Source organism: Bombina bombina, chromosome 6 (assembly GCF_027579735.1).
Source record: "Bombina bombina isolate aBomBom1 chromosome 6, aBomBom1.pri, whole genome shotgun sequence".
NCBI lineage: Eukaryota > Metazoa > Chordata > Amphibia > Anura > Bombinatoridae > Bombina > Bombina bombina.
In genome coordinates, this window is record NC_069504.1 from 993,705,331 (window position 1) to 993,729,211 (window position 23,881).

A 23,881-nucleotide genomic window follows, 5' to 3' on the forward strand; every position below is an offset into this window, starting at 1 on the left:
CACTAATCCACCCAATTTAAAGAGCAAAGACAAGCTCAGGCTTCCAAAAGGTGCAGTATATTATGTTTATTAAAAACAGAATTAAAAACTGAGGGTGTGTACATTCACCCAAAGTGTGTAAAACAATGCAAACAAAAGATTGCAACACGTTTCTCAGCTGTTTCATCAGGCATCTGTTTACAGACTGGAAGCTCTGGCTTTTAAACATCTACTAAACAATCCCAACCCTTGAACAAACAACCCATTACCCGTCTGTACAGGTGAAAGTAATTGACAAATATTCACTGACCCATGTGTGTTTACAAAGTGGCAAAATAATTGATTAAAATGTTAACATCTATTCACTAACATAAAGATTTGATAAATCTAAGATTAACATTGACTTTATCCGTCTAAATGTAAAACACTTTAAATATACATTTCTGTGTAGATGGTCCATGGTATTAGAACCAATTCCAATGGTGCAACAATCATTATAAAACACTATATGTCTTGCGCACACAAATAAATGTATACATTATTACAAGAAAGAGACCCAAATATAGTATATATAGATCCCTATATCCCCCCACCCTTTGTACTCACTGATGGCGCTCCGCATGTATATAAACATTGTACATAAATCGTAAAATTGTATACCCAATATGATACCTAAATGATTCCTATTGTGAGAGACCCAGCCTTCCTATCACTTAGTCGCTAGCAGTATGGTAATATTGATTTTAATACACCCCTCCCCCCTTTATTAGAGTAAGTCACGCACATAATGTTTTTTTGATCCATCAGAGCTTCAGAGTTTAAAAGTCAGAGCTTCCAGTCTAAACAGATGTCTGATGAAACAGCTAGCACAGCTGAGAAACGCGTTGCAATCTGTTGTTTGCATTGTTTTACACACTTTGGGTGAATGTACACACCCTCGGTTTTTAAAATATACTGCACCTTTTGGAAGCTTGAGCTTGTCTTTGCTCTACCTGGTACCCGGATACCTGAGTTTCTACATCCCTACCAAGGATCAGTTTGCTGGGTCACTGAGAGTTCCCAGACTGCGCCACTTAGCACAATTGGTGCTGCTCTCCTTGTGAGTATTATTACAACACAAGACACACCCGATATCTGTTATAACCACAGTACCACACTAGGAGGCGCCCTCTTTTTGTAATTTTTCTTCACAGATGCCTGAATTTCTGCATTAGAATGTCTAATCGTGAGCTTTTATTCATTGCTGCTCCTGTGCAATACATGCCGGATAGGCTGTTCATGTGCAGAATACGTACAGAGCTGCAAATTACTGGCCCTGTCGCAGTAGGAACAGCTACATGTCATCATGGCAGTATTAGGGATGAGCTTTCTAATCCTTTTTGAGGATACAAATATGGAAATTAGCAGCGGTTCTTGCTCCTCGGATATTTTCGTAGCTGCATTGATACCTGTAAAAGATCCCCACACTAAGATCTGTGCAAATGTAAATCTTAGAGTGGGGATCTTTTACAAGAATCAATCCGGCTCTAAAAATATCCAAAGGGCAAGAGCCACTGCTTACTTCCGTATTTGGATCCTCAAGAAGGATTTGAATGTGCATCCCTAGTAGAATTAAAACCTTTATCACAGAGCATTTTATTATTTCATGAATATTTCCCTTTAACTGCATTTTATGAGCATATGTAGAATTAATCATTTTACAAACCAGAAGTAAACCTTTAGAGCTGTGAATACCTGGCACACAAGATTTGTCACGCCCTGTAATAGCAACTTCTCCATTTCAGGTTTACCTTGTGGGTTACAGCCCTTGTTTTGTTTTTTTATTTGGGTCCCAAGTACTTTGTCTCTTTTCCAGTCTTTTTCAGTGTCTCCAACAACAGATCAACAGAATGTTCAGATTCAATAGAGACCTTCTTGTTGGGTTGATCTATTTCAAACTTGCATCCTGAGAACACAAACAAAGCATATCAATTGTGTTCATACCTTCCATAACAACAACATGATGATGAGGATGATATTCAAGAGTAACATTAGAAAGCCTCATGATGAGGGGTGCTTCACACCGGGAGCAGCATTCTCTTTATTAAAAAAAAAAAGTGATCATTATGTTGAATATTAATATTATAGTTGTTTTTATTATTATTATTATTTACAGAGTGTCAGCATATTCCAGAGAGCTTTAATACTGTACAATAATTATACTGGTAGAACAAAACCAAACCTATACCAGCAGGACGCTTGTATACATCTGGCTCTGGGGGGCTTGGTTAGGAGTTTGAAAATCAGAACAATGTTCTTAAAAAATAAGCAAAAAAACTGTACGCTGCTAAAAATACCCCCAGATGGGCTATATAAATGGATCATCTACAAAACATGCATGCAAAGAAAAATCTAGTGTACAATGTCCCTTTAAGTAAGGAGTTGAGACTTTAAAGGGACATTGTACACTAGATTTTCATCTAGCAAGCAATGTAAGCCATCAATGCGACATATGATACAATGTCCCTTTAAAGTCTCAACTCCTTACTTAAAGGGACAGTGAGCTGTAAATTATTTTCCCCTTTATGTTTAGAATGCCTGGTTATACCAGCTACATAGTATAACATTGAGAAGTTGCTCCTTTAGGTTCATATATGAAATAGCTGTATCTGGTAAATAAAACCACAACCCAATGAAAAGGGCTGAGCTTCCAGGGATAGCACACCCCAGCTTAACTATGTTTACATAAAATCCTCATCTTATCCCTCTATACACAGATTAGAGGGGACAATAACAAAATGTATTATGATCTGTACTTATATTAATACTCGTTTACATGGCTTTTATATAACCAGCATTTAAGTATTGACATTTTCAGTATAGGTGGGGACACAAAAGGTAAAACCAGCTATTTCAAATATCAAAATTGCATACATTACATTAGTACATTAGCTATTTGGAAAACAATTTAATTACTTTCCAGTAGGTAAAATAGATAATTGGGTATACATTATAGGAGGAAAAATATGTACAGTACTTATATACATTCATACCAGAAATGCCGGTTTTAACTTACTGTCCAAACAATGATAGGTTTAACAAACAAGCAAACAAAATAATGATAATGAACGTGTACATAAATTTAACTTGAATTTGTTTGAAATTTAAAGATTAAAGGGCCATAATACCCAAATGTTGAAACACTTGAAAGTGCTGCAGCATAGCTGTAAAAAGCCGACTAGAAAATATCACCTAAACATCTCTATGTAAAAAAGAAAGATATTTTACCTCAAAAGTTCCTCAGTAGCCAAATCCCATTGTAAAGGACTTCTAAGCAGCAAATCAGTATGTCTGTCCCGGGACAGCTAAGGGGTTGAGCCTTGTGCCCTCTCATGTTATTTCCCTATTCAGTTTAAGGAAGTTTACTATGAAATCTCATGAGAGTTAAGTCAAATCTCATGAGATCACAGTAAAAGAGTTCATGACCTCAGGACTGTTGATGCCGATTGGCTGCAGTTAATTTCTTCATTTTTTTTTACCTGCAGCTGGGCAGCAGCTGAGTATAACTTTTTACACAGAACTTACTCTGCTTAGCTGAGGCAATTGGGAGATAAAATATCTTCCTTTTTTACATAGAGATGCTCAGGTGATATTTTCCTGTCAGCTTTTTATAGTTATACTGCATCAGTTTCAAGTGATTTAGCATATGAGTATTATGTCCCTTTAAATACCCCCCCCCCCCAAACGTAAAGTAAAACTGATGGCCTCTTCATCTGTGTGACTAATATGTGCTCTGACATCTAAGTGTCCTTTTGATTTACAACTTCTAAAGACAGTAGAACGGCAACAACTAATCAATATAATCGATAATTGATTATTAAAATAGTTGTCAACGAATCTCATAATCGATTAGTTGGTTTGCACACAGCAATAGCTGCTTTACTCCAATGAGCTTCTGCTCATGTTATTGGTTATGTCCTTAGCCTAAAGGACATCTACAGACATTTACTTTAAATTTTTTCAAGACAGCATAAGTTTTTTTTCAAGTTTACAACTACACCTGGCTCATGTGCAACCCAGAAATAATAGGAGTCATCATTTGGATTGTTTGTATTAAATCAGGAGATTTGGGACTATATGAAATAGTGTAAAGCTGCAACAACTAATCGATAATAATAGACTCTGAAAATAGCTGTCAACTAATCTCATTATCGATTAGTTGGTTTGCAATTAGTTGGTCTGTGCATGACACCAGCTGCAATGAGCTCCTGCAGATGGTATTGCGTTTTATGGTTATGCCCTTAGCCTTGAAACCCACATTTTTTTTTCTTTTGCGATTTAGATAGAGCATGAAAGTTTAAACACGTTTCCAATTTACCTCTATTATCTAATTTGCTTAATACTCTTGGTATCCTTTGTTGAAAAGCAGATCTAAATAGGCTCAGTAGCTGTTGATTGGTGGCTGCACAAAGATGCTTAATGTGATTGTGCATTGATATTTCTTTAACAAAGGATATCTTAAGAATGAAGCAAATTAGATAACAGAAGTACAATGGAATTCTGTTTAAAATTGTATTCTCTAACTGAACCATGAAAGGAAAATTTTGGGTTTCATGTCCCTTTAAGTACATCTACAGACATTTACGTTTCACTTTTTCAGGACAGCATAATAAGAAATAACAAGAGTCATCATTAGAATTCTTTATATTAAATCAGGTGATTTGGGACTATGCTTTGCATGATATAGTGCTGAGTTTGCCATTTACACCTAGCCTTAGATTGATGGGAGTTATTTGAATTGATGTGCACTTTTATCTGTTTGCATAATTATTAGCGTATTGCTTGCTATTGCTGATTATATGTACTGTATAGATAAATGTGTAAGGCTTTGTCCTTTAGCGCTTTTGACTTTTTTCAAGTACCAAATTCAACTTCTATAATTATATTTGTTATTTTAAGAGCAGACTAGAAATGTTTTCCCTAACGTTATAGCTGGTTATTTACCATTGCATACAGATATTCAAAAAAATGATTGTGTTAGAATGACGTCCAGGCTTACTTTGTTAAAAGGGACAGTCTACACCAGAATATTTATTGTTTTAAAAGATAGATAATCCATTTATTACCCATTCCCTAGTTTTGCATAACCAACACAGTTATACTAATACACTTAACCTCTGTGATTACCTTGTATCTAAGCTTCTGCTAGCTGCCCCCTTATTGCAGTTCTTTTGACAGACTTGCATTTTAGCCAATCAATGCTCAACTCCACGTGAGCTCAATGTTATCTATATGACACATGAGCTAGCACCCTCTAGTGGTGAAAAGCTGTCAAAATGCATTAAGAAAAGAGGCGGCCTTCAAGGTCTAAGAAATTAGCATATGAAGCTCCTAGGTTTAGCTTTCAACTAAAAATACCAAGGGAACAAAGCAAAATTGGTGATAAAAGTGAATTGGAAAATTGTTAAAATTACATGCCCTATCTGAATCATAAAAAGTTTTAGACTGTCCCTTTAAGAGGCTCCTTGCATTGGTGGAGAGTTAACGATAAATATCCCACCTTGGCTGTGTTTTTTTTTTGTGTTTTTATTTTTTAAATATAGGGGGGGTGGAAATTCATCTAATTAGTCGGTTAATCAAAAAAATAAATCGGCCGATTAATCGATTATGAAAATAATCATTAGTTGCAGCCCTAAAAGACAGCATAGTTTTCTGAATCCCATAGGACTTAAGTAACTACCTATACCAAATTTTCCTGGTCAGCCAGTCAGTGAAAACTTATGTACTGGTCCAGGCTGAAAGAAAAAAAAGGAGTCGTCTAAAAAAAGGAGGTTGACAAATCTTTGACATCCACTATGCCTTTTTTTAACTTACCCACCAAAAGCATGGTCTCAGCTCAGCAGCTAAGGTATCTTAGACCAGATAAGGAGAGTAAAACAGTGTTAGAAAGGTCACTGAAGCTTGCAGAATTCTGAGAGCATCAAAAAGATATGGGACACTGTTTAGACCAGTAGTGTCTAGGGTACTGCTCAGCATGCTTCTGTCTTGTTTGAGCACAACAATAATCAAACCATGCAAATTCTTCTTTATTAATAGCCCTTTCTAAATTAAAACAATAATCATAAACACTTTTCTCCTCTCTATTTAGCTTTTAGTTTAAGAACAACAAGGAGCAGTGCAAGATTTACAGCATTATATCTATTTATTGGATTACTTTGGATCATGGTGGCTTATTTTATTTTGCCTATATTTTTGTATGTATATGTTTTTCTATTAGGGTTATAACTATTTTGAGTGTTTTGAAAAAAAGCTTCCCACCTTTTAGTTTGCAAGAAACTAAAGAGATCTGTAGTGCGAAAATCTTTACAGAATTTCGCTGGGATTAGAGAGACAATTTTATATACGCCCATTTTACAAAAAAACAACAATTACACTTTGTATTTTGCATGTATAAGTACAAATTACTGTGTTTTTTTTGCAAATCCAGTGTACTTACATTTTTATTTACACTGTGCATATTTAATACGACTGATTCCAGTGTAATTTACATACAAATTTTACGTTTTTGATAAAATACGATTTTTGATGAAGAATTTTGTAGCGATTTTTGATTCACCTTAATATAATTTCTTCCTGCATATTTTAGTGTGAATGGTTCATATATTCATTTTTTATTATTTTTAAAATACAAATTTTATTGTGCATTTTTGTAATGTATGCATCTCCTTCCCATACAAAAATGCAGTATATACCTTTTAGTGAGACACCCTGTTTTCAGGGTAAAAAGGCTTTAAGATCATTCCAACAGGGAAATAGAAGGACTGGTAAGCATTCTTTTAAAAAAGACAGTCAATTAAGAATTAAACTTTCATGATTCAGATAGGGCATTTAATTTTAAACAAACTTTACAAATTACTTTTAACATCAAATTTGCTTTGTTCTCTTAGCATTCTTAGTTCAAAGCTAAACCTAGGTAGGTTCATATGATTTTTAAGCCCTTCAAGGCCACCTCCTATCTGAATGCATTGACAGTTTTTCACAGCTAGTGGGCATTAGTTCACTTGTGCCATATAGATAACATTGTTCTCACTCCCATGTTGTTACTTAGGAATCAGCACTTATTGGCTAAAATGCCAGTCTGTCAAAAGAACTGAAATAAGGTGGTAGTCTGCAGAGGCTTAGATACAAGGTAATTACAGAGGTAAAAAGTATATCAATATAACCTTGTTGGTTATGCTAAACTAGGGAATGGATAATAAAAGGGATTATCTAACTTTTTAAACAATAACAATTCTGGAGTAGACTGTCCCTTAAAAAAGGACCAGTAAATTCAGTAGAAATGCATAATAAGATGACAATTTAGTAACAGTCTGAATTTCAAATTAATAGTACATTTTTTTCTGATACATTGAAAAGTTACTTATATTCCCCCTCCCACTGCATCATGTGAGAGGCCTCAGCCAATCACAAATGAATATACATATACACTGGGAATTCTTGCACATGGCTCAGTAGGAGCTGGTGCCTTAGTGTCCATATAAAAAAATAAGCACATTTTGATAATGTAAGTAATTTGAAAAGTTATTTAAAATTGCATGCTCTTTCTAAATCATGAAAGTTTAATTTTGACTTGAGTTTTCCTTTAATAATCTTACCATCTCAGAGACCTTTAGATCATTGGCCCTAAGTGATGAGGAAAAGCTAAAGCTAACCTGTGATATCCTGCAGATAGTGTTTTGTTCTACTGAATATATTCAAGTGGTTATTTTACTCCCAGCTCTAGTATTCTGGGACTTTTTAGGGAGGCCGCAGGTTGAAGGATGAGGTGGCCTCCAACTAAACCCACTGGTGGTATCTTCCTTGACTTCCTGATAAAAGAATATGAGACCCCTGAGCTTCCATTCTGTGCACAGAAAGGTGAAGAGCAGTCCAGTATCCAAGTCCTGAAGTTGGTACAGCATAGTGATCTTGGTGAATTGTATACGTTAGGCACGATAACTAGCCTAAAAATGTACCTTATTACTGGGGTCTGGAGAAAGGCTGTGTCAATGAATCAGTCTTTGTTTGTTTTTAATATCAGAGTCCAAGTGAGCCTTAGTACATTCAAACCCTCTGTCACTATCAGTTGTCGTGCTGGCTGTCACGACTAAATTATAAAAAAAATATGAAAGGAAAGCAGCAGGTGATACATTATTATCAGCTGCTAAAGAGTGATACAAACCATATTAAAGCTACAAAAGTGTTTTATTAGGTTTACTTAAGCTGCACAGATTTAATCAAACTACACACAGTCATTCATAGATCTATAAAAACACATAAATATCCCAGGTACTAAGTGCAATGAAAATCAGGTGCCGGCAACAGATGCTGCATATACTATGCCTGGGCACTTAGTGCATATAAGCACACTCTGGGACTGAACTGAAATAAAGTAGCAATAAAAAGTACCTTGAAATGATCTCTCCAGGAGCTGTAATCCAAATAGCCACCAGCTTATAGTCAGCTCCTAGCCGCAACCAAACTGGTGCAACATGCAAGGAAGAACGCTCCACACCAATATCAGCTTTATATGACCGTCCTAAGATCGCTGAGTGGGAGTATAACTGTATGGCTGGTGCTCCGCTCCGTTTCTAAAGTGCAGTGTGGGCACACAACAGAAGTTTGAAGGGGATTACTACGCTCTGCCACAGACATTGGCATGGGGCGTTCTTCCTTGCACCAGTTCGGTTGTGGATAGGAGTAGACTATAAGCTGGTGGCTATTTGGATTACAGCTCCTGGAGAGATCATTTCAAGGTACTTTTTATTGCTGCTATATTTCAGTTCAGTCCCAGAGAGTGCTTATGTGCAGCAAGTGCCCGGGATTAGTACATACAGCATCTGTGCCGGCACCTGGTTTTCATTGGACTTATTACCTGGGACATTATGTGTTTTTATATATTTATGAATGACTGTGTGTAGTTTGATGAAATCTGTGATGCTTAAAGGGCCATAATACCCAAATGTTTAAACACTTGAAAGTGATGCAGCATAGCTGTAAAATGCTGACTAGAAAATATCACCTGAACATCTCTATGTAAAAAAGAAAGATATTTTACATCAAAAGTTCCTCAGTAGCCACCTCCCATTGTAAAGGATTTCTAAGCAGCATTTTAGTGTGTCTGTCCTGGGATCCTGGGACATCTTAGGGGATGAGCCTCGTGAACTCTCATATTATTTCACCAATCAGGTAAAGGAAGCTTACTATGAAATCTCATGAGAGTTAAGTCAAATCTCATGAGATCACAGTAAGAGTTCATGACCTCAGCACTGCTGATGCCGATTGGCTGCTGTTCATTTCTTCATTTTATTTTTATTTTTACCTGCAGCTGGGAGCAGCCGAGTATAACTTTTTACAAAGAACTTACTCTGCTGAGCTGAGGAAATTGTGAGGTAAAATATCTTCCTTTTTTATATAGAGATGCTCAGGTGATATTTTCCTGTCAGCTTTTTACAGTTATACTGCATCAGTTTCAAGTGATTTAGCATTTGAGTATTATGTCCCTTTAAGCAAACCGAATAAAACACTTTTGTAGCTTTAGTGTAGCTAGTGTCACTCTTTAACAGATGACATTATTGTATTAATAAAAAGAGAGAAGCGCTCAACCTGGGAACGAACAATAGCATAATAGCTTGTTCTATGGCTAGTTACCACCCTAGAAGCAGCCTCTTTTTGCGCAATATGTGCCTTTCACAGAGAAGAACTTTCCTGTAGCATATCAGTCTGATCCTGACTTCACAGTACAGTCCAGCCCCAAAATACCAGGCAATCCCTCTCTGAGCAAGAGAAACAGCAAAACCCCAGACGTACGTTTCGGCCTATTGTGGGCCTCGTCAGTGAGGTGCAGCCATATCCCTCTAGGCACACTGAGCAACGGGTCCACGTCTGGATTCCCGCATCACACTTAGGGAGACTTCCCTAAGTGTCATAATTTGCATAAATAAAAAGAGAGAAGCGCTCAACCTGGGAACGAACAATAGCATAATAGCTTGTTCTATGGCTAGTTACCACCCTAGAAGCAGTTTTGCTGTTTCTCTCGTTCAGAGGAGGATTGCCTGGTATTTCGGAGCTGGACTGTACTGTGAAGTCAGGATCAGACTGATATGCTTCAGGAAAGTTTTTCTCTGTGAAAGGCACATGTTGAGCAAAAAGAGGCTGCTTCTTGGGTGGTAACTAGCCATAGAACAAGCTATTATGCTATTGTTCGTTTCCAGGTTGAGCGCTTCTCTTTTTTTATTTATGCAAATTATGACATTTTGGGAAGTCTCCCTAAGTGTGATGCGGGAATCCAGACGTGGACCCGTTGCTCAGTGTGCCTAGAGGGATATGGCTGCACCTCACTGACGAGGCCCACAATAGGCCGAAACGTACGTCTGGGGTTTTGCTGTTTCTCTCGTTCAGAGGAGGATTGCCTGGTATTTCGGGGCTGGACTGTACTGTGAAGTCAGGATCAGACTGATATGCTTCAGGAAAGTTCTTCTCTGTGAAAGGCACATGTTGAGCAAAAAGAGGCTGCTTCTTGGGTGGTAACTAGCCATAGAACAAGCCATTATGCTATTGTTCGTTTCCAGGTTGAGCGCTTCTCTCTTTATTTATGGACATTATTGTATTACCTGCTTCTTTATTTTCATCTATTTTTCTAAATATCCAACCTACTACTATTATTACATTTGCTTTGTTCTATTGGTATCATTTTTTAAGAGTAAACCTAGGTAGCCTGATAGGAGCTTAGAAGCGTAGATGTGTCTTCAGCAGTTTATGGCAGCATAATTTGCAACTATGTATAAATTGCTATAAACAATGTTGCAAAAACTGGTGCCAGATGGGCTGAGTAATATGTCGCTGCTTTATAAACAAACAACAAATAAATAATATTATTATTATTATTAGGTAAAGACACACACACACTCCTGGGCTCACCTTGGTTTACTCTTCTACAAAGGATATCAAGAAAACAAAGCAAATTTGAATTTTTTTAAAAATATGCTATTTAATAAATGTAAGTTTAATTTTGACTTTACTGTCCCTTCAACATACTGTAGTTTTACACTTAGAATTGTTTCAAAGGTAACTTCCATACATCTAAGCACAACAGCTTAGCTCAGCACAATGAACTAGTTATTTCTGGTAACTGGTAAATCCTGTCTGGTTGTGTCCAATGATCTAAAACTCTCTGCTCTAGTGAGATTATCCAAGACGTCTCAGCAGTACTGCAAGGTCCCTCAAATCATTTTAGGAACTGTTTCTCTCATTATGAAGCTCAGGGTGCGAAGGGGGCTACATTACAACATAATGCTAAAAAAAAGCGTTGTTTCACACCATGCTGGCAAGTTTATCATCATGGGGCCTCTATTATCTATGGTATAAATATCTGAAAATATCTTTGGCATCTGTGTGCCTCTAGAATTAAGGGCCCGATTTAAGGAGATGATGTAGTCCTTGTGGTCATGCGATGCTGTATCCTGTCAATATTGTAAAATGTAAGTGTTAGAACAGCTCAGTTTTCTAATCATCTGTTAAAGGGATAGATAGTAAACCCCAAAAATGTAATTCATGATTTGGATAGAACATACAATTTTAAACAAACAACTTTCAAATTTACTCTTATTATTAAATATGCTTAATTTTCTTGTATCCTTTGCTGAATGAACATCATTGCATTACTGGCAGCTAGCTGAACACATCTAGTCAGCCAATCACAAGAGACAAATGTGTGCAGGTACCAATCACCAACTAGCTCCCACTAGTGTAGGATATGTGCATATTCATTTTCAACAATGGATACCAAGAGAACAAAGCACATTTGCAAATTGAAGTGATTTTAAAAGTGTCTTAAAATTACTTGAAAGTCGAAAATAAACTTGCAAGAATCAGACAGAACCTTTCCCTTTATTAAAACCATTTTGCATGTAATTATGGTCTTCTGCTCTAAATCTAGCAATACATCAGAACACTTGCATTGCTACTAACCAGCTTTAACAGAACAAAGTCTATGGAATAATACTGAAGTAGGTATATACTGTAGATAATGATCCAACATCTCTCATTCTGGCAAGGCTGGTTAGATATACCCATTAAGCGTATTGTTTTTAATAACAAATCTATAATAAAGTGTATAACATCAGTGTGCTTATCTAAAGAGCTGCACATCACTGACACCTTATACTTTAAAACCCTCATTTATCCAAAGTAAAATAGTTAAATATGTTTGTTAATTCAGTACTGGAGATATAGATAGATATAGATAGATATAGATAGATAGATATAGATATATTGCACAGTTCCCAATGATATGACATACACCAGCACATTTACTCTTAAGATTTTAACTTGCTATTCTTAAAAAAATAAATAAATAAATAAATATATATATATATATATATATATATATATATATATATATATATATATATATATATATATATATATATACACACAGTATATTTATTTATTTTTAATTTAAAATGCTATCCCTACCTATGTTTGTCCTTCCCACCATGCTAGGAATACTGCAAGTATCCAGACACAAATTCTGGCCAAAGGTGCATATCACAGCATGGTGAATATTCCATACTTCCAACCCAAAGAAAAAATAAATAAAAGATTAAACACAAAATGTAATCTGTAAGTTTCTGCTATTATCAGAGACTGGAGTGCCTTTATTATACTTAAATTTACCTGGGGCTGCACTTTTCTGCACAGTGATTGGTTAGATCAGAGCACAGGGGCATTTACACCAGACTTTTTAAGAGGTTTACCCATGAACCACTCTTGTTTTGCAAAACCTTGTTTTGCCAATTGCCTAAAACCAGCTATCTTATTTGCATCTTACAGACTTTGCTTTTTGGCCTCTCTAGGGAGTGTGGGCATTTTAACAACACATGGAAAGAATTGCTTACCTATTAAATTCAAGCTCTGTAACAGCAAGTGAATTTGCACTTAAACCTAAATATTCTGGTATTTGATTTACTGTAATGAATCAAACTCAGAACATCAACTGCATATAAATAAATCAGCAAAAAATGTTAGATATAGGCTCACAAATGAATGAGAGCAAACTATGGTATCAAGGGAGCTCATCAAATTCCAAAGTTAGCCCTAAGACAGATCACTCCGGGGTTCATGAAGCACAGTATGTTTTGCTTGGAAGTAAAAGTGAACATTATTACCTTGGAGAGTATTTCATTTTACCAACACTAATCATCTGTGCTACTGCTTCAGTCTTCAATTGCTATATTTTTTTATTGCAACAAATCTGACCCATAATGAGCTCTACTGGGAAACTGCAGGGTGTAGTCAGTTCCAACTATCTTTACTTTTTCCCTATTTAAAAAAAAAAAAAAAAAAAAAAAAAGTAATCAGAGTTTGTGCTGATTAGTTAATAATAAAAAGAACTGAAAGGAGGAATTTGGCTCATGTCCAAGTAAGGGAGCCTGTGGTTGAAGGAAGCAATTAAGAGGAACAGAAAGTAATACAGATTATGGGACAATAACCCCAGGCAAATGTGAAACGCATACTTCCACAGACCGATTTTCTCCTTGGTGCTAATTAATCCTTTGGATATCAGCGATAGCCACAAAGCAAAAGATCCATATGTGTAAATAATTTTTAGATTTTCTTTATGCAGTAAACGGGTTAAATACTGATTGGAACGTGTTTTGGCAAATGAATTGATGAATTACCTTAAAGTAATGGTAAATCCTATCGTTTTTTTTAAACACTAGGATTTACCAGGGCTACAAATAAAAGGGGACTTTCAGTCATGAAATATAAATACTTTATGCTGAAAGTTCCTTTATTTGCCTGCAGCGTATGTCGCACTGAACGCCTCAGGCCTCCCACGGTAGATCGCTATTTTTTTTCAATGAGGTGACGTTTCCACCTCTTAGCCAATAGCGGTGTGGCCTAATTGGCATTATGCTGTATATGGCTAACATCACCTCAATGACAAAATAGCGTACTGCTGTGGGCGGCATGAGGTGCTCAATGAAAGTCCCCTTGAATTGTTAAACATTATATTCCTGTTAGATTTTAGCTTTGAATTGAAATATTTTTGTGTGTATACAATTACATTTTTTTTATTGAAAGAAAAAAAAAAAAAAAATAACAAAAAAAACCCCCATCTTTTTTTGTTTCAAATAAAAAATTTAATTAAAAAAAAAAAAAAAAAAAAAAAAAGTGTGTGGCCATTTCCCACCTGGGTGCTAAGCTGGATTTGAGATTATTTTTATTTTATTTTTAAATATTTTTTACTTTTATACTTTTTTTCCAGATCCCCAAGACTTATACCGTTGGAAAGGTTAGGGTCTGTAGCTGTTTAGATGCCCGAGATACAGGTTTCTAAGCAGCATGCCCTGATTTCCCTATATTGTCCTATATCACCGCGCGAAGCCCTGGCGATGCCTCTCACTATTCAAGCCAGATCGCCTGGGTGTGAGCCCCCAGATTGCGCTAACGGTCGGCGAGTACTATCAACAGCTCAGCCATCGTCAGCACCTGACTGGGACAATTTGCGACGGCTCAGAGCCGTCGTTAGCACTCAAAGGGTTAAAGCATTACATTATTGCACTACTAAACCTAATTTCTATCTTTCATGATTCGGAGTATACAATTTTAAGCAACTTTTTAATTTACTCATATTATCAATTTTTCTTAATTTTCTTGGTATTTTAAAAAGCAGAAATGAAAGCTTAGGATCTGGCCCAACTTAGGTTTAGCACCTGGTTAGCGCTGGCTGATTGGTGGCTAAATGTAGCCACCAATCAGCAAGCGCTATCCAGGGAGCTGGAACAAAAATTAGCTGACTCCTAAGCTTTCAATACTGCTTTTTCAAATAAAGATACCACGAGAACAAAGAAAAAAAATGGACTATAGGAGTAAATTAGAAAGTTGCTTTAAATTGCATGCTCAATCCGAATCATTATATAGAGAAAAATTGGGTTTAGTAACCCTTTAACACTGCACTTAAAGCTTCTGCCAGACTGAAATTAGTGAGTTTTGAGTGCTTGTGACTCAAAAGCAGAGAGAATACAGAATAAGCACATTGTTTACTATAGAAGCATTAGGTAAGTGATAGTAAAGGGGGTTTGAATTTCCAAAATTTTGTATTAACTTTCGTTTTATTTCTTCCAGGATATGCAAGGTAAGAATGAGCTTTAAAGGGACAGTTTACTCAAAATTTTTCTCCCCTTTAATTTGTTCCCAGTGATCCACACCTGCTGGAGTGTATTAAATTGTTTACAAGTATTTCTTTTACCCTTATATTGGAATTTATTTATTTAGCCTGTGGTATCCCCACCCATTCTGAAAGTTTTGGGTCTCAAGGCCAAGCTGTGTTAACACAGCCAATAGAAGAAATTACACTCCCAGTGGGTTATAGAAGAGATAAGGTAATACAATGTTAATTTTCCATTGTTCTCTCCAAAGTATTGGTGATTAGTTTATGGACAGATAAGATAAAGAAGCAGGTATATGTACACAATATGATAAAAGTATTGATATCTGATTATACCTACAAGCTCAACTCATTTTATTAGGTTGTGTAATCAGCTAATTCATATACACAAATAAGCCTTAAGAAAGCAAATCTCATACATTTTATACTCTGCAGCTGGTAACAAAAAAAAAAAAAAAAAAGTAATTGGAAAAACATTAAGGAAAAAACTATTTTATTGTGTACTGTCCCTTTAAGTTGTTTCCCTAAAACTTTTAATAAAAGTAATCCTTAAAAATTAGAGGATATTAACAAATGTATCCAGTGCTCTAGACTCTAGAGTATAAAAGGGCAAGTGAAAAATACAGAGCAATCTCTAATTCCTCATAGCTATAATGTGTAACAACGTTTCTTCCTATTCACAAAAGAAATAGTTCTCTGGGAACAGCTGACCAATTGATAAAATGTTTGACCTTACAAAATATCCCTACTTCATTTTAAACACATCCTTGTAATAGTCCTTAAGTGGGACAACTTGTTTGAGTGGTAATTTATCTGTAAAACTCATTAGGAAAAAAGGTTTGAGAGGCCTACGCAGCTAGTATTAATAATAAGAAAACAAAAACACAACAAATAACTGCAAAAATACCTTTATACAATTCAATAGCACATCAATATAACTAGTTATTTGCTGCTCTGCAGAGGGAGACTTGTGATACAGGTTGGAATGTCTACAGGAATGGCCAAAGATAAACACATTATAGCTATAAGGAATTAGATACTGCTCTATTTTTCACTCTTCTCTTAATGGGACGGTAAACATCTTGAGACTTTTATATAAACATCTTTAGTTATGTTCTCTAAATAAACGTGCGCAGTTCTATATATATTCACAGGACTTTTTTTAGGGAATAACAGAGGTTAAGTTTAATGAAACGTTTTCGGGTATGCACTACCCTTCATCAGTATATTATATATATATATATATATATATATATATATATATATATATATATATATATATATATATATATATATATACACATACACCTGTACAGATTTGAGCATTTGAGAGGATAAATAATGCTTTTGCATGCATTGTATTCTTTTTACAAATCATTTCCAGCTGACATTAAAATTTTTATTAGAAGGAAAATCCGGTGCATGTTTTTTCAGTAAATGTGATTTGGACACAAGTCTATTGCTGGCACAGAGTGTGTACGGACTAGAAAGACTTGACTTGTATTCCTGCTTCCTGTGCCATTGTTTGACAAGTGGTGAAATTCAGTTTGCATCCTTAGTACCTCACTGCAGCTATACACAGGATAAAGCCCTCTGTGGTGTTAGACACTAGTTCCCACTCACCTTGAAGTTTAGAAAGAACACGGGTCACAGCAGTTGAGCAACCACCACAGGTCATATCCACGAAAAACTCCTGTGTCTACAACAAAACAAACAGAATTGTAAAGTTAGATAAAAAAGCAAATCTGTTTTAAAATACTGTTTATGTATTAACATTAGAATCATTTTAGGATTCTGATCACTGGAAAAACACACTGACAATACCCCACATCAATACTAATAAACTAAACCCATTAACCCCTAAACTGCCGGCCCCCACATTGCAACACACTAAATTAAACTATTAACCCATAAACCTAACACCCCCTAAATTTAAATTAAAAAAATGTTACAATAACACTATTTTAAAACAAATTTAAAAAAAAAAAAACAATTAAGTTTAAACTATAAATTAACATTACTATTTTAAATAAATGAAAAATAAAAAAACCTAACACTACGATTAAAAATAATAAACACTAACATTACGAAAGAAAAAAAATAATAATCTAAGATTACAAAAAATAAACAAAATAACCCCGCCCCCTAACCTAACACACTACCAATAGCCCTTAAAAGAGCCTTTTGTAGGGAATTGCCCTAAGTTGAACAGCTCTTTTACCTAAAAACAGTAAACCCCCAAATAAAAAAAAAATTTAAATAAAAAAAAAAAGGAGTTAAAAAAAAAAATTATATATATAAGCTACTCATTACCAATAAAAAGGGGCATTTGTATGGGCCTTGCCCCCCCACCCCCCGCGCCACTGGGATGAAGATAGAAGATGCAATGGATCAAGATGTCGCCGCCTGAATGAAGATGGATGTCCAGACTTCAGGAACCGTGAGTAGATTTCCTGGGGTTAGTATTAGTTTTTTTGGGGTATTTTTTTTAATATTAGGGATGGGCATTAAAAGAGCTGAATGCCCTTTTAAGGGCAATGCCCATACAAATGCCCCTTTAGGGGCAATGGGTAGCTTAGGTTTTTTTTTTAGACTTGGGTTATTTATTTTGGGGGGGTTGGTTGGTGTGGGATGGGTTTTACCGTTGGGGGGGGACTTAGTAATTTTTAGTAGGTAAAAGAGCTGTTTAACTTAGGGCAATGACCTACAAAAAGGCCCTTTTAAGGGCTATTGGTAGTTTATTGTTAGGTTAGGGGGTGTTATATTTGGGGGGGCTTTTTAATTTTTAGAGGGCTAGTACATTAGGTGTCATTTTTATTATTTTGAATGATTTTGTAATCTAAGATTTCTTTTATTTTTTGCAATGTTAGTGTTTATTATTTTTTGGAGTGTTAGGATGATTTAATATTGTATTTTTCGTTTATTTCATTTATTTAAAACAGTAATGTTAGTTTAATTTATAGTTTAAAAACTTAAGTTTTTTTTTTTATTTCACAGGTAAGTTGTTTTTATTTAAAGATTGTTATATTGTAAGTTTCATTAGTACCAAAGTGAGGGCGGCGGTTTAGGGGTTAATCGCTTTATTTAGTGTCGGGGGTGGCGGATTAGCAGTGTTTAGACTAGGGGTTTAGGTTAGGGCGTTGGGAAAAGAAAGTTACTTTTAAACCTAATAGACATCAATGGGGTTGCGTTACGGCGATTGCCATTCCGCGATTTCAGGTGTTAGCTTTTTTTCTAACACACTCTCTCCATTGATGTCTATGGGGGAAAGTGTGTACGAGCATGGAAACTCAGCCCTTGGCTTTTGTGCATTATGGAGCTTATCGCACAGCAAGGTTTTTTAGCAACTTGTAATGGCAGCGCTATGGAAAATGCAATAACGCAAATTTTTTTGTGTTCTTTACGCACCCGGTTTAGCGCACAACTTGTAATCTAGGTGAAAGTACAAAAAAATGCATTGTTTTGCAGTTGTTAACCGACGATGCCAAATTAAGAAAACTATGTAGATGGGTTTATCTTGAAAAGGCAGCATGGTGTATTTTAAAGGGACACTGTACCTAAAAAATTTCTTTTGTAATTCATAAAGAGCATGCAATTTTAAGCAACTATCTAATTTACTCCTATTATCAATTTTTCTTCATTCTCTTGCTATCATTATTTTAAAAAAAGGCATCTAAGCTTTTTTTTGGTTTCAGTACTCTGGACAGCACTTTTTTATTGGTGGATGAATTTATCCACCAATCAGCAAGGACAACCCAGGATGTTCACAAAAATGGGCCGGCATTTAAACTTACATTCTTGCATTTCAAATAAAGATACCAAGAGAATGAAGAAAATTTGATACTAGGAGTAAATTAGAAAGTTGCTTAAAATTTCATGCTCAATCTGAATCACGAAAGAACATTTTTGGGTACAGTGTCCCTTTAAGCTATAAGAATTAGAAATTGCTTATGTTCAATTAAAGCATTACATGAAAAGGCAGGAAAATAAAGTATATTGCAAAGTTTGATTATGAATAAGTAAAGGGACGCTGAACCCAAAATTTCTCTTTTGTGATTCAGATAGAGCATGTAATTTTAAGAAACTTTTTAATTTACTCCTATTATCGATTTTTCTTCGTTCTCTTGCTAGCTTTATTTGAAAAAAGAAGGCATCTAAGCTTTTTATTAGTGGATACATGTATCTACCAATCAGTAAAATCAAAGTCATGCTCTGAATCACACAAGAAATTATTTTTGGTTCAGTGTGCCTTTAAACAGTTTATATAAAAATCTCAAGACGTTTACTGTCTTTTTAAAACTGGTAATAAGGTACATTGGTAATAAAGGTACATTGTATTTTTATGCTATGCAAAATTAAACATTTTATAGGAATTTAGTTTTGGATATAATGTATATATAAGCTAATATACAAACAAATGGTAGTTTGTAATGGTTGGTACTCATTTTTATGTAAATAAATATTTAAATGTAAATTATAACCAACTGGTTTTTATTTGGTCTAATGATACGCTCTGCTTGTTAGAGCAATATAGCAGAACAACCGGTTGTTCATATCAATGGTCCAATATACATCGGATTAACATATTTTAAAAAACGTTTAAGTGATCGTTCATCAGATTTAAATATTTTTTTCTATACAAACAATACACATAGGGATCGGGTTTTAATCCTTTAGTAGTTTCTTGTTGCAAGAATGCTTTCTGCTTTTACAGGTATTTGGCAAATTGCACAATAAGAACCCAGTTTAAATGGGCTGTAAAGTAATGTTTTTTAAGAGCAAAGGCTATTAAAAAAGAGAAAAATATAAAGCATACCTTATTGCCATTGTTATATGTGTAAATAGATACAAAATAAACTACACGGACAGAAAAAAGGGAGTATAATTTAAAGTCCAAATAGGAAATCATACAAACTTAACTTAAAAAAGACACAAAGCAAAAAATATTTTGCCACCCACATAAAAAGAGCAACAATTAAATATTTTCAAAATATGTTTGTACAGAAAGAGTTCGGTTGAATCTGCTAAATTAAATAAGTAGTGATAAATTGCTTACTTGCTGTTAAGGCTCTCTTACAGCACCAATGATAACACTTAAAAAAAATAATATAAAAAAGGGCCACCCCAGTAGTGATAGATCACTAGTGTAAACAGAACATAATGCTCCAACTCCACACTGTGTACTCCATGTTAAGTGCTGCGGATATTGTTAGTACACAGTGTGGAGTTGGAGCATTATACTCTAGCGATATATCACCATCGGGGTGCCCTTTTTGTTATTGTTTATGCATTTTGAGGGACGCACATGCAAAACCAAGCAAGCTGTAGAAAGGAGCTGCCCATTACAATACATTCCATTTTTAGACACTTGCATTTTAAAAAATATTTTTAACCAAAGCCTGTTACACTGATTTGTCCCATAAAGATTAAGTTTACCATCATTTTAACTATGATATCAATCTAACTCCAATTGCATTCATTCATGTTTTTGTTTTTTTTTTCCTCTTCAAATTAAGTGTTTTTACAGCTCATACTGTTTCTCCTCCTGGCAACGATCAACACTTTAGGCGGCCAAGTCGTTACACAGCACACCCCTTGGATCAATAGCGCACATACTTTTTTCCCCCACCACCTTTGTCACATGCATGAGTCCACTACTGCAGGTTTTAAGACATGCCTGTGGTCTGTGCAGTAGCCAGGGACTTGTACTACCCCCCATTCCTTCTCTCAAAAGAACTCACAGTTCTTTTGAATGGTGTATGAAAGAACTAGTGGTTTCCAATGACCACCAAACAGGACAGTGCATGTGGTGGGCAATGCATACTTACCAAAGACCAGAACACTTTAGACAGGGTATATTTTATGCTCCAAAAAAAAAAAAAAAATGTAATTGAAAAGCCTTATTACATCATAAAATAAAATAATATAACAAACAATAGTATGTTATGGTGGTACAGCCACGTCAAAATGTATTGCAAAGCAGATAGCAACTTTAAAAAAAAGTGGGTTAACCTAACTATCTCACAAGTAGGTAGTGCTCAACAGCATATTTACCAGTCAGAGTCCACATATACTCTCAGATCAGTACCTGGGGTATTTCAGAGGTACCAATCTCAGTGTTTAAGGATGACTAAAGTAGCCTATTGAAACACATGCTACTAACTTTCATGCTCAAAAACAAAATAATGTATTTAGCATCACTTTAGTAAGCCGTTTTACATTTCATACCTTTATAATCTATGTCATAATTATGGAACACACACGCGTTTTATTACTGTTTACTTTTGCGAATATAAAAAATTTAACGTGTTTGTATAAGAATGATAGAATTTGTTTAACACAAGCAACAAACCACTAAAGTTGGAAAGCTTTGATAGCAAGCATAAAGATTCTCTAAGATCATGGTTGGAATATTTGTACTGAAAAAGTATGGTACACAAGTTATATTTAGCAATAAAACACCAATTAAGTCATGGCATGTACTTGTTATACATTATATGTGAAATAGTTTGCTCAAAATAACACAAGGAGAAATTTCTTACAATAGATTTGCACTGCAAAATTAGAATTTGAAAAGAAAAAAAAAAATTCTATCATGCCCATGAAAGTGAACTATTAAGATTTTTTTTTTCTTGATTGAAAAGGTTTTTGGGCTTTTTTTGGAATGTGAAGAAGAGAAGCTCATAAACTCGAGTGGAAATCCCACAAGCATATTTTTTTTCTATCTGATGGTAGTGAGAGTCCACGAGTCCTTACTGTAGAAGAGAATCACTTGGCCACAAGGAGGCGGTAAAGACACCTACCAGAGCTCTAAATATCCCTCCTACTTCCCTTTCACTCCCAGTAGTTCTTTGCCTTGTCAAGGAGAGAGTGTTTAAGAACTTCCTCATTGTGCATGTCATCAGGCTATGACCCCTCTGGTCCTTCCTCATCCAGCAATTTGAAAATGTGGAAAAGTACCACCGTGCTGGAAGACAGCACACTTGTATGTTGTGCAGATGGTAAGCAAAGCAAAAAGGACCATCGGTTTTTCAAAATAAAGCCTGTAATACCTTGTTGTCAGGTATAATTTAAGTTGATGAATACCAAAATACTGAAATAAGTTTAAACTATAATGATAAACTATAATAATAGGAGTGACAAATGCTTAAAAAGGAACATGAAAGTCAAAATTGACCTCCCATGATTGAGACAGAGAATGCAATTTTAAGAAATGTTTTAATTTTCTTCTACTGTCAAATGTACTTGGTTCTCTTTGTTGAAAACCATACCAAGATAGGCTCTCAAGCAATGCTCTACTATGAGCTAGCTGGTGATTGGTGGATACATGCATATTCATCTTGTTTTTGACTCAGTAGATGGGTTTAGCTAGGTCTAAATAGTCTAATGATGACTTTAACCAAGTATATATTATTTTTGAACATGTATGCCCTTTAAATATCATTGAGCAAAGTTTTTAGTTTAAGCTTGTGAATAAATGTTTCAAAAACGGGGGAGGAGCGTACACTTGGAGCGGCAGGACGTGTTATCCAAGTAAACTGCGTAGGACTTTTATTAGCTAGGCCTTCACTGGTTCTTGGAGAGTGAAAAGCACGACTGTGGCTACCACATGTATCCCCCCGGCCTTTGGGCTACAAAGTACGCAGATACTAGTATTGACTTATAACGCAATCTCATAAAACACAACTACTTTTGAAAGTGCAGTACTCTATCCAAGAGATACCAAGATGGCGTTGCCCTGGAGGGATGAAGCAGTCATTAAACTTCTACAAGAACACATTCATAGAATGGAGCAAATGCTGATAGCAGCGTTTCCTACAAGGCATTCTGACACTCAGAGCGACAAGTTGCGCTTCACACATTAAACAGATGTGAAAGGTGAGATACAGTCAGCGGCAGAAGGTAATAGGGCCAGACCTAGAGAGCCACAGAATGACGGCGATATGCAGTTCGTGACTGAGGATTACAGACTCAAACCCAGGGATTCACAGAAGAATGGCGACAGGCTCTATGGACCGCGAAGTAATCTACCGGAAAAGATCGTTGACTTTTCCTTTGGCCGAGAGGAAGCGGACATGCCTCAGAAGTTACAGCCTAATATACTATGGTCACATAGTGGCCGCAAAGTGGTGGGACTATGTCTGCAGACTTTGAGCAACATCGGACCTCAAGGTAGTGTTATGAGGCTTGCCCTGGATAAAAAGAATGGCCTTACCCCTATCGCAGCATGCCTGTCTCACGAAGCGACACGAGCTGTCGGAGTCGGCTAATCTACCCAATAGTGGGGATAGACCAGAGTGGGATGGATTGCCTCCAGTTATGTGACTCTGTTCTTATTATCTAGGTGGAAAACAGGCGACTAGGAACTACGAGGCATCCATCTTATGCCCATATGATAGTCTGGTGGAAGCAACACCTATTCGCTCGGCCACATTACATATAAGAACTGCCCCTTAGAAATGCTAAGTTATTCCTGTGTTGATAATAATCTGTTAGCTGTGTGTCTGTCTGTTCTCCTCTACTAAAACGCTCCTTGCGAGGTTTATTGAGCCTGATATTTGAGGGCCATATAAGTCTGTTCTGAGTGACTTCATGTATTGCTTGTCACGCTACATTATGATGGTATTTAATAGACTCCTAAGTAATAACAGTGACGTGCAGTGAGGTCAGAGGCAGGTGAGGCACTGGCTAGGATATGCCTTCATTCTT

At 35.8% G+C, this 23,881-nt stretch overlaps 1 protein-coding gene across 1 annotated transcript in view; it reads right to left on the reverse strand.

The window, feature by feature from the left end:
• ATOX1 (antioxidant 1 copper chaperone) overlaps positions 1-23,881 on the reverse strand; it is a 63,625-nt gene that overhangs the window by 26,148 nt on the left and 13,596 nt on the right. The window contains exons 2-3 of the mRNA XM_053718690.1: positions 16,796-16,871; positions 1,770-1,924 (exon numbers count right to left, since the gene is read on the reverse strand). Coding sequence (XP_053574665.1) covers positions 1,800-1,924; positions 16,796-16,871 — 201 coding nt within the window. The 3' untranslated portion in view covers positions 1,770-1,799. The remainder of the gene's footprint in view (positions 1-1,769; positions 1,925-16,795; positions 16,872-23,881) is intronic.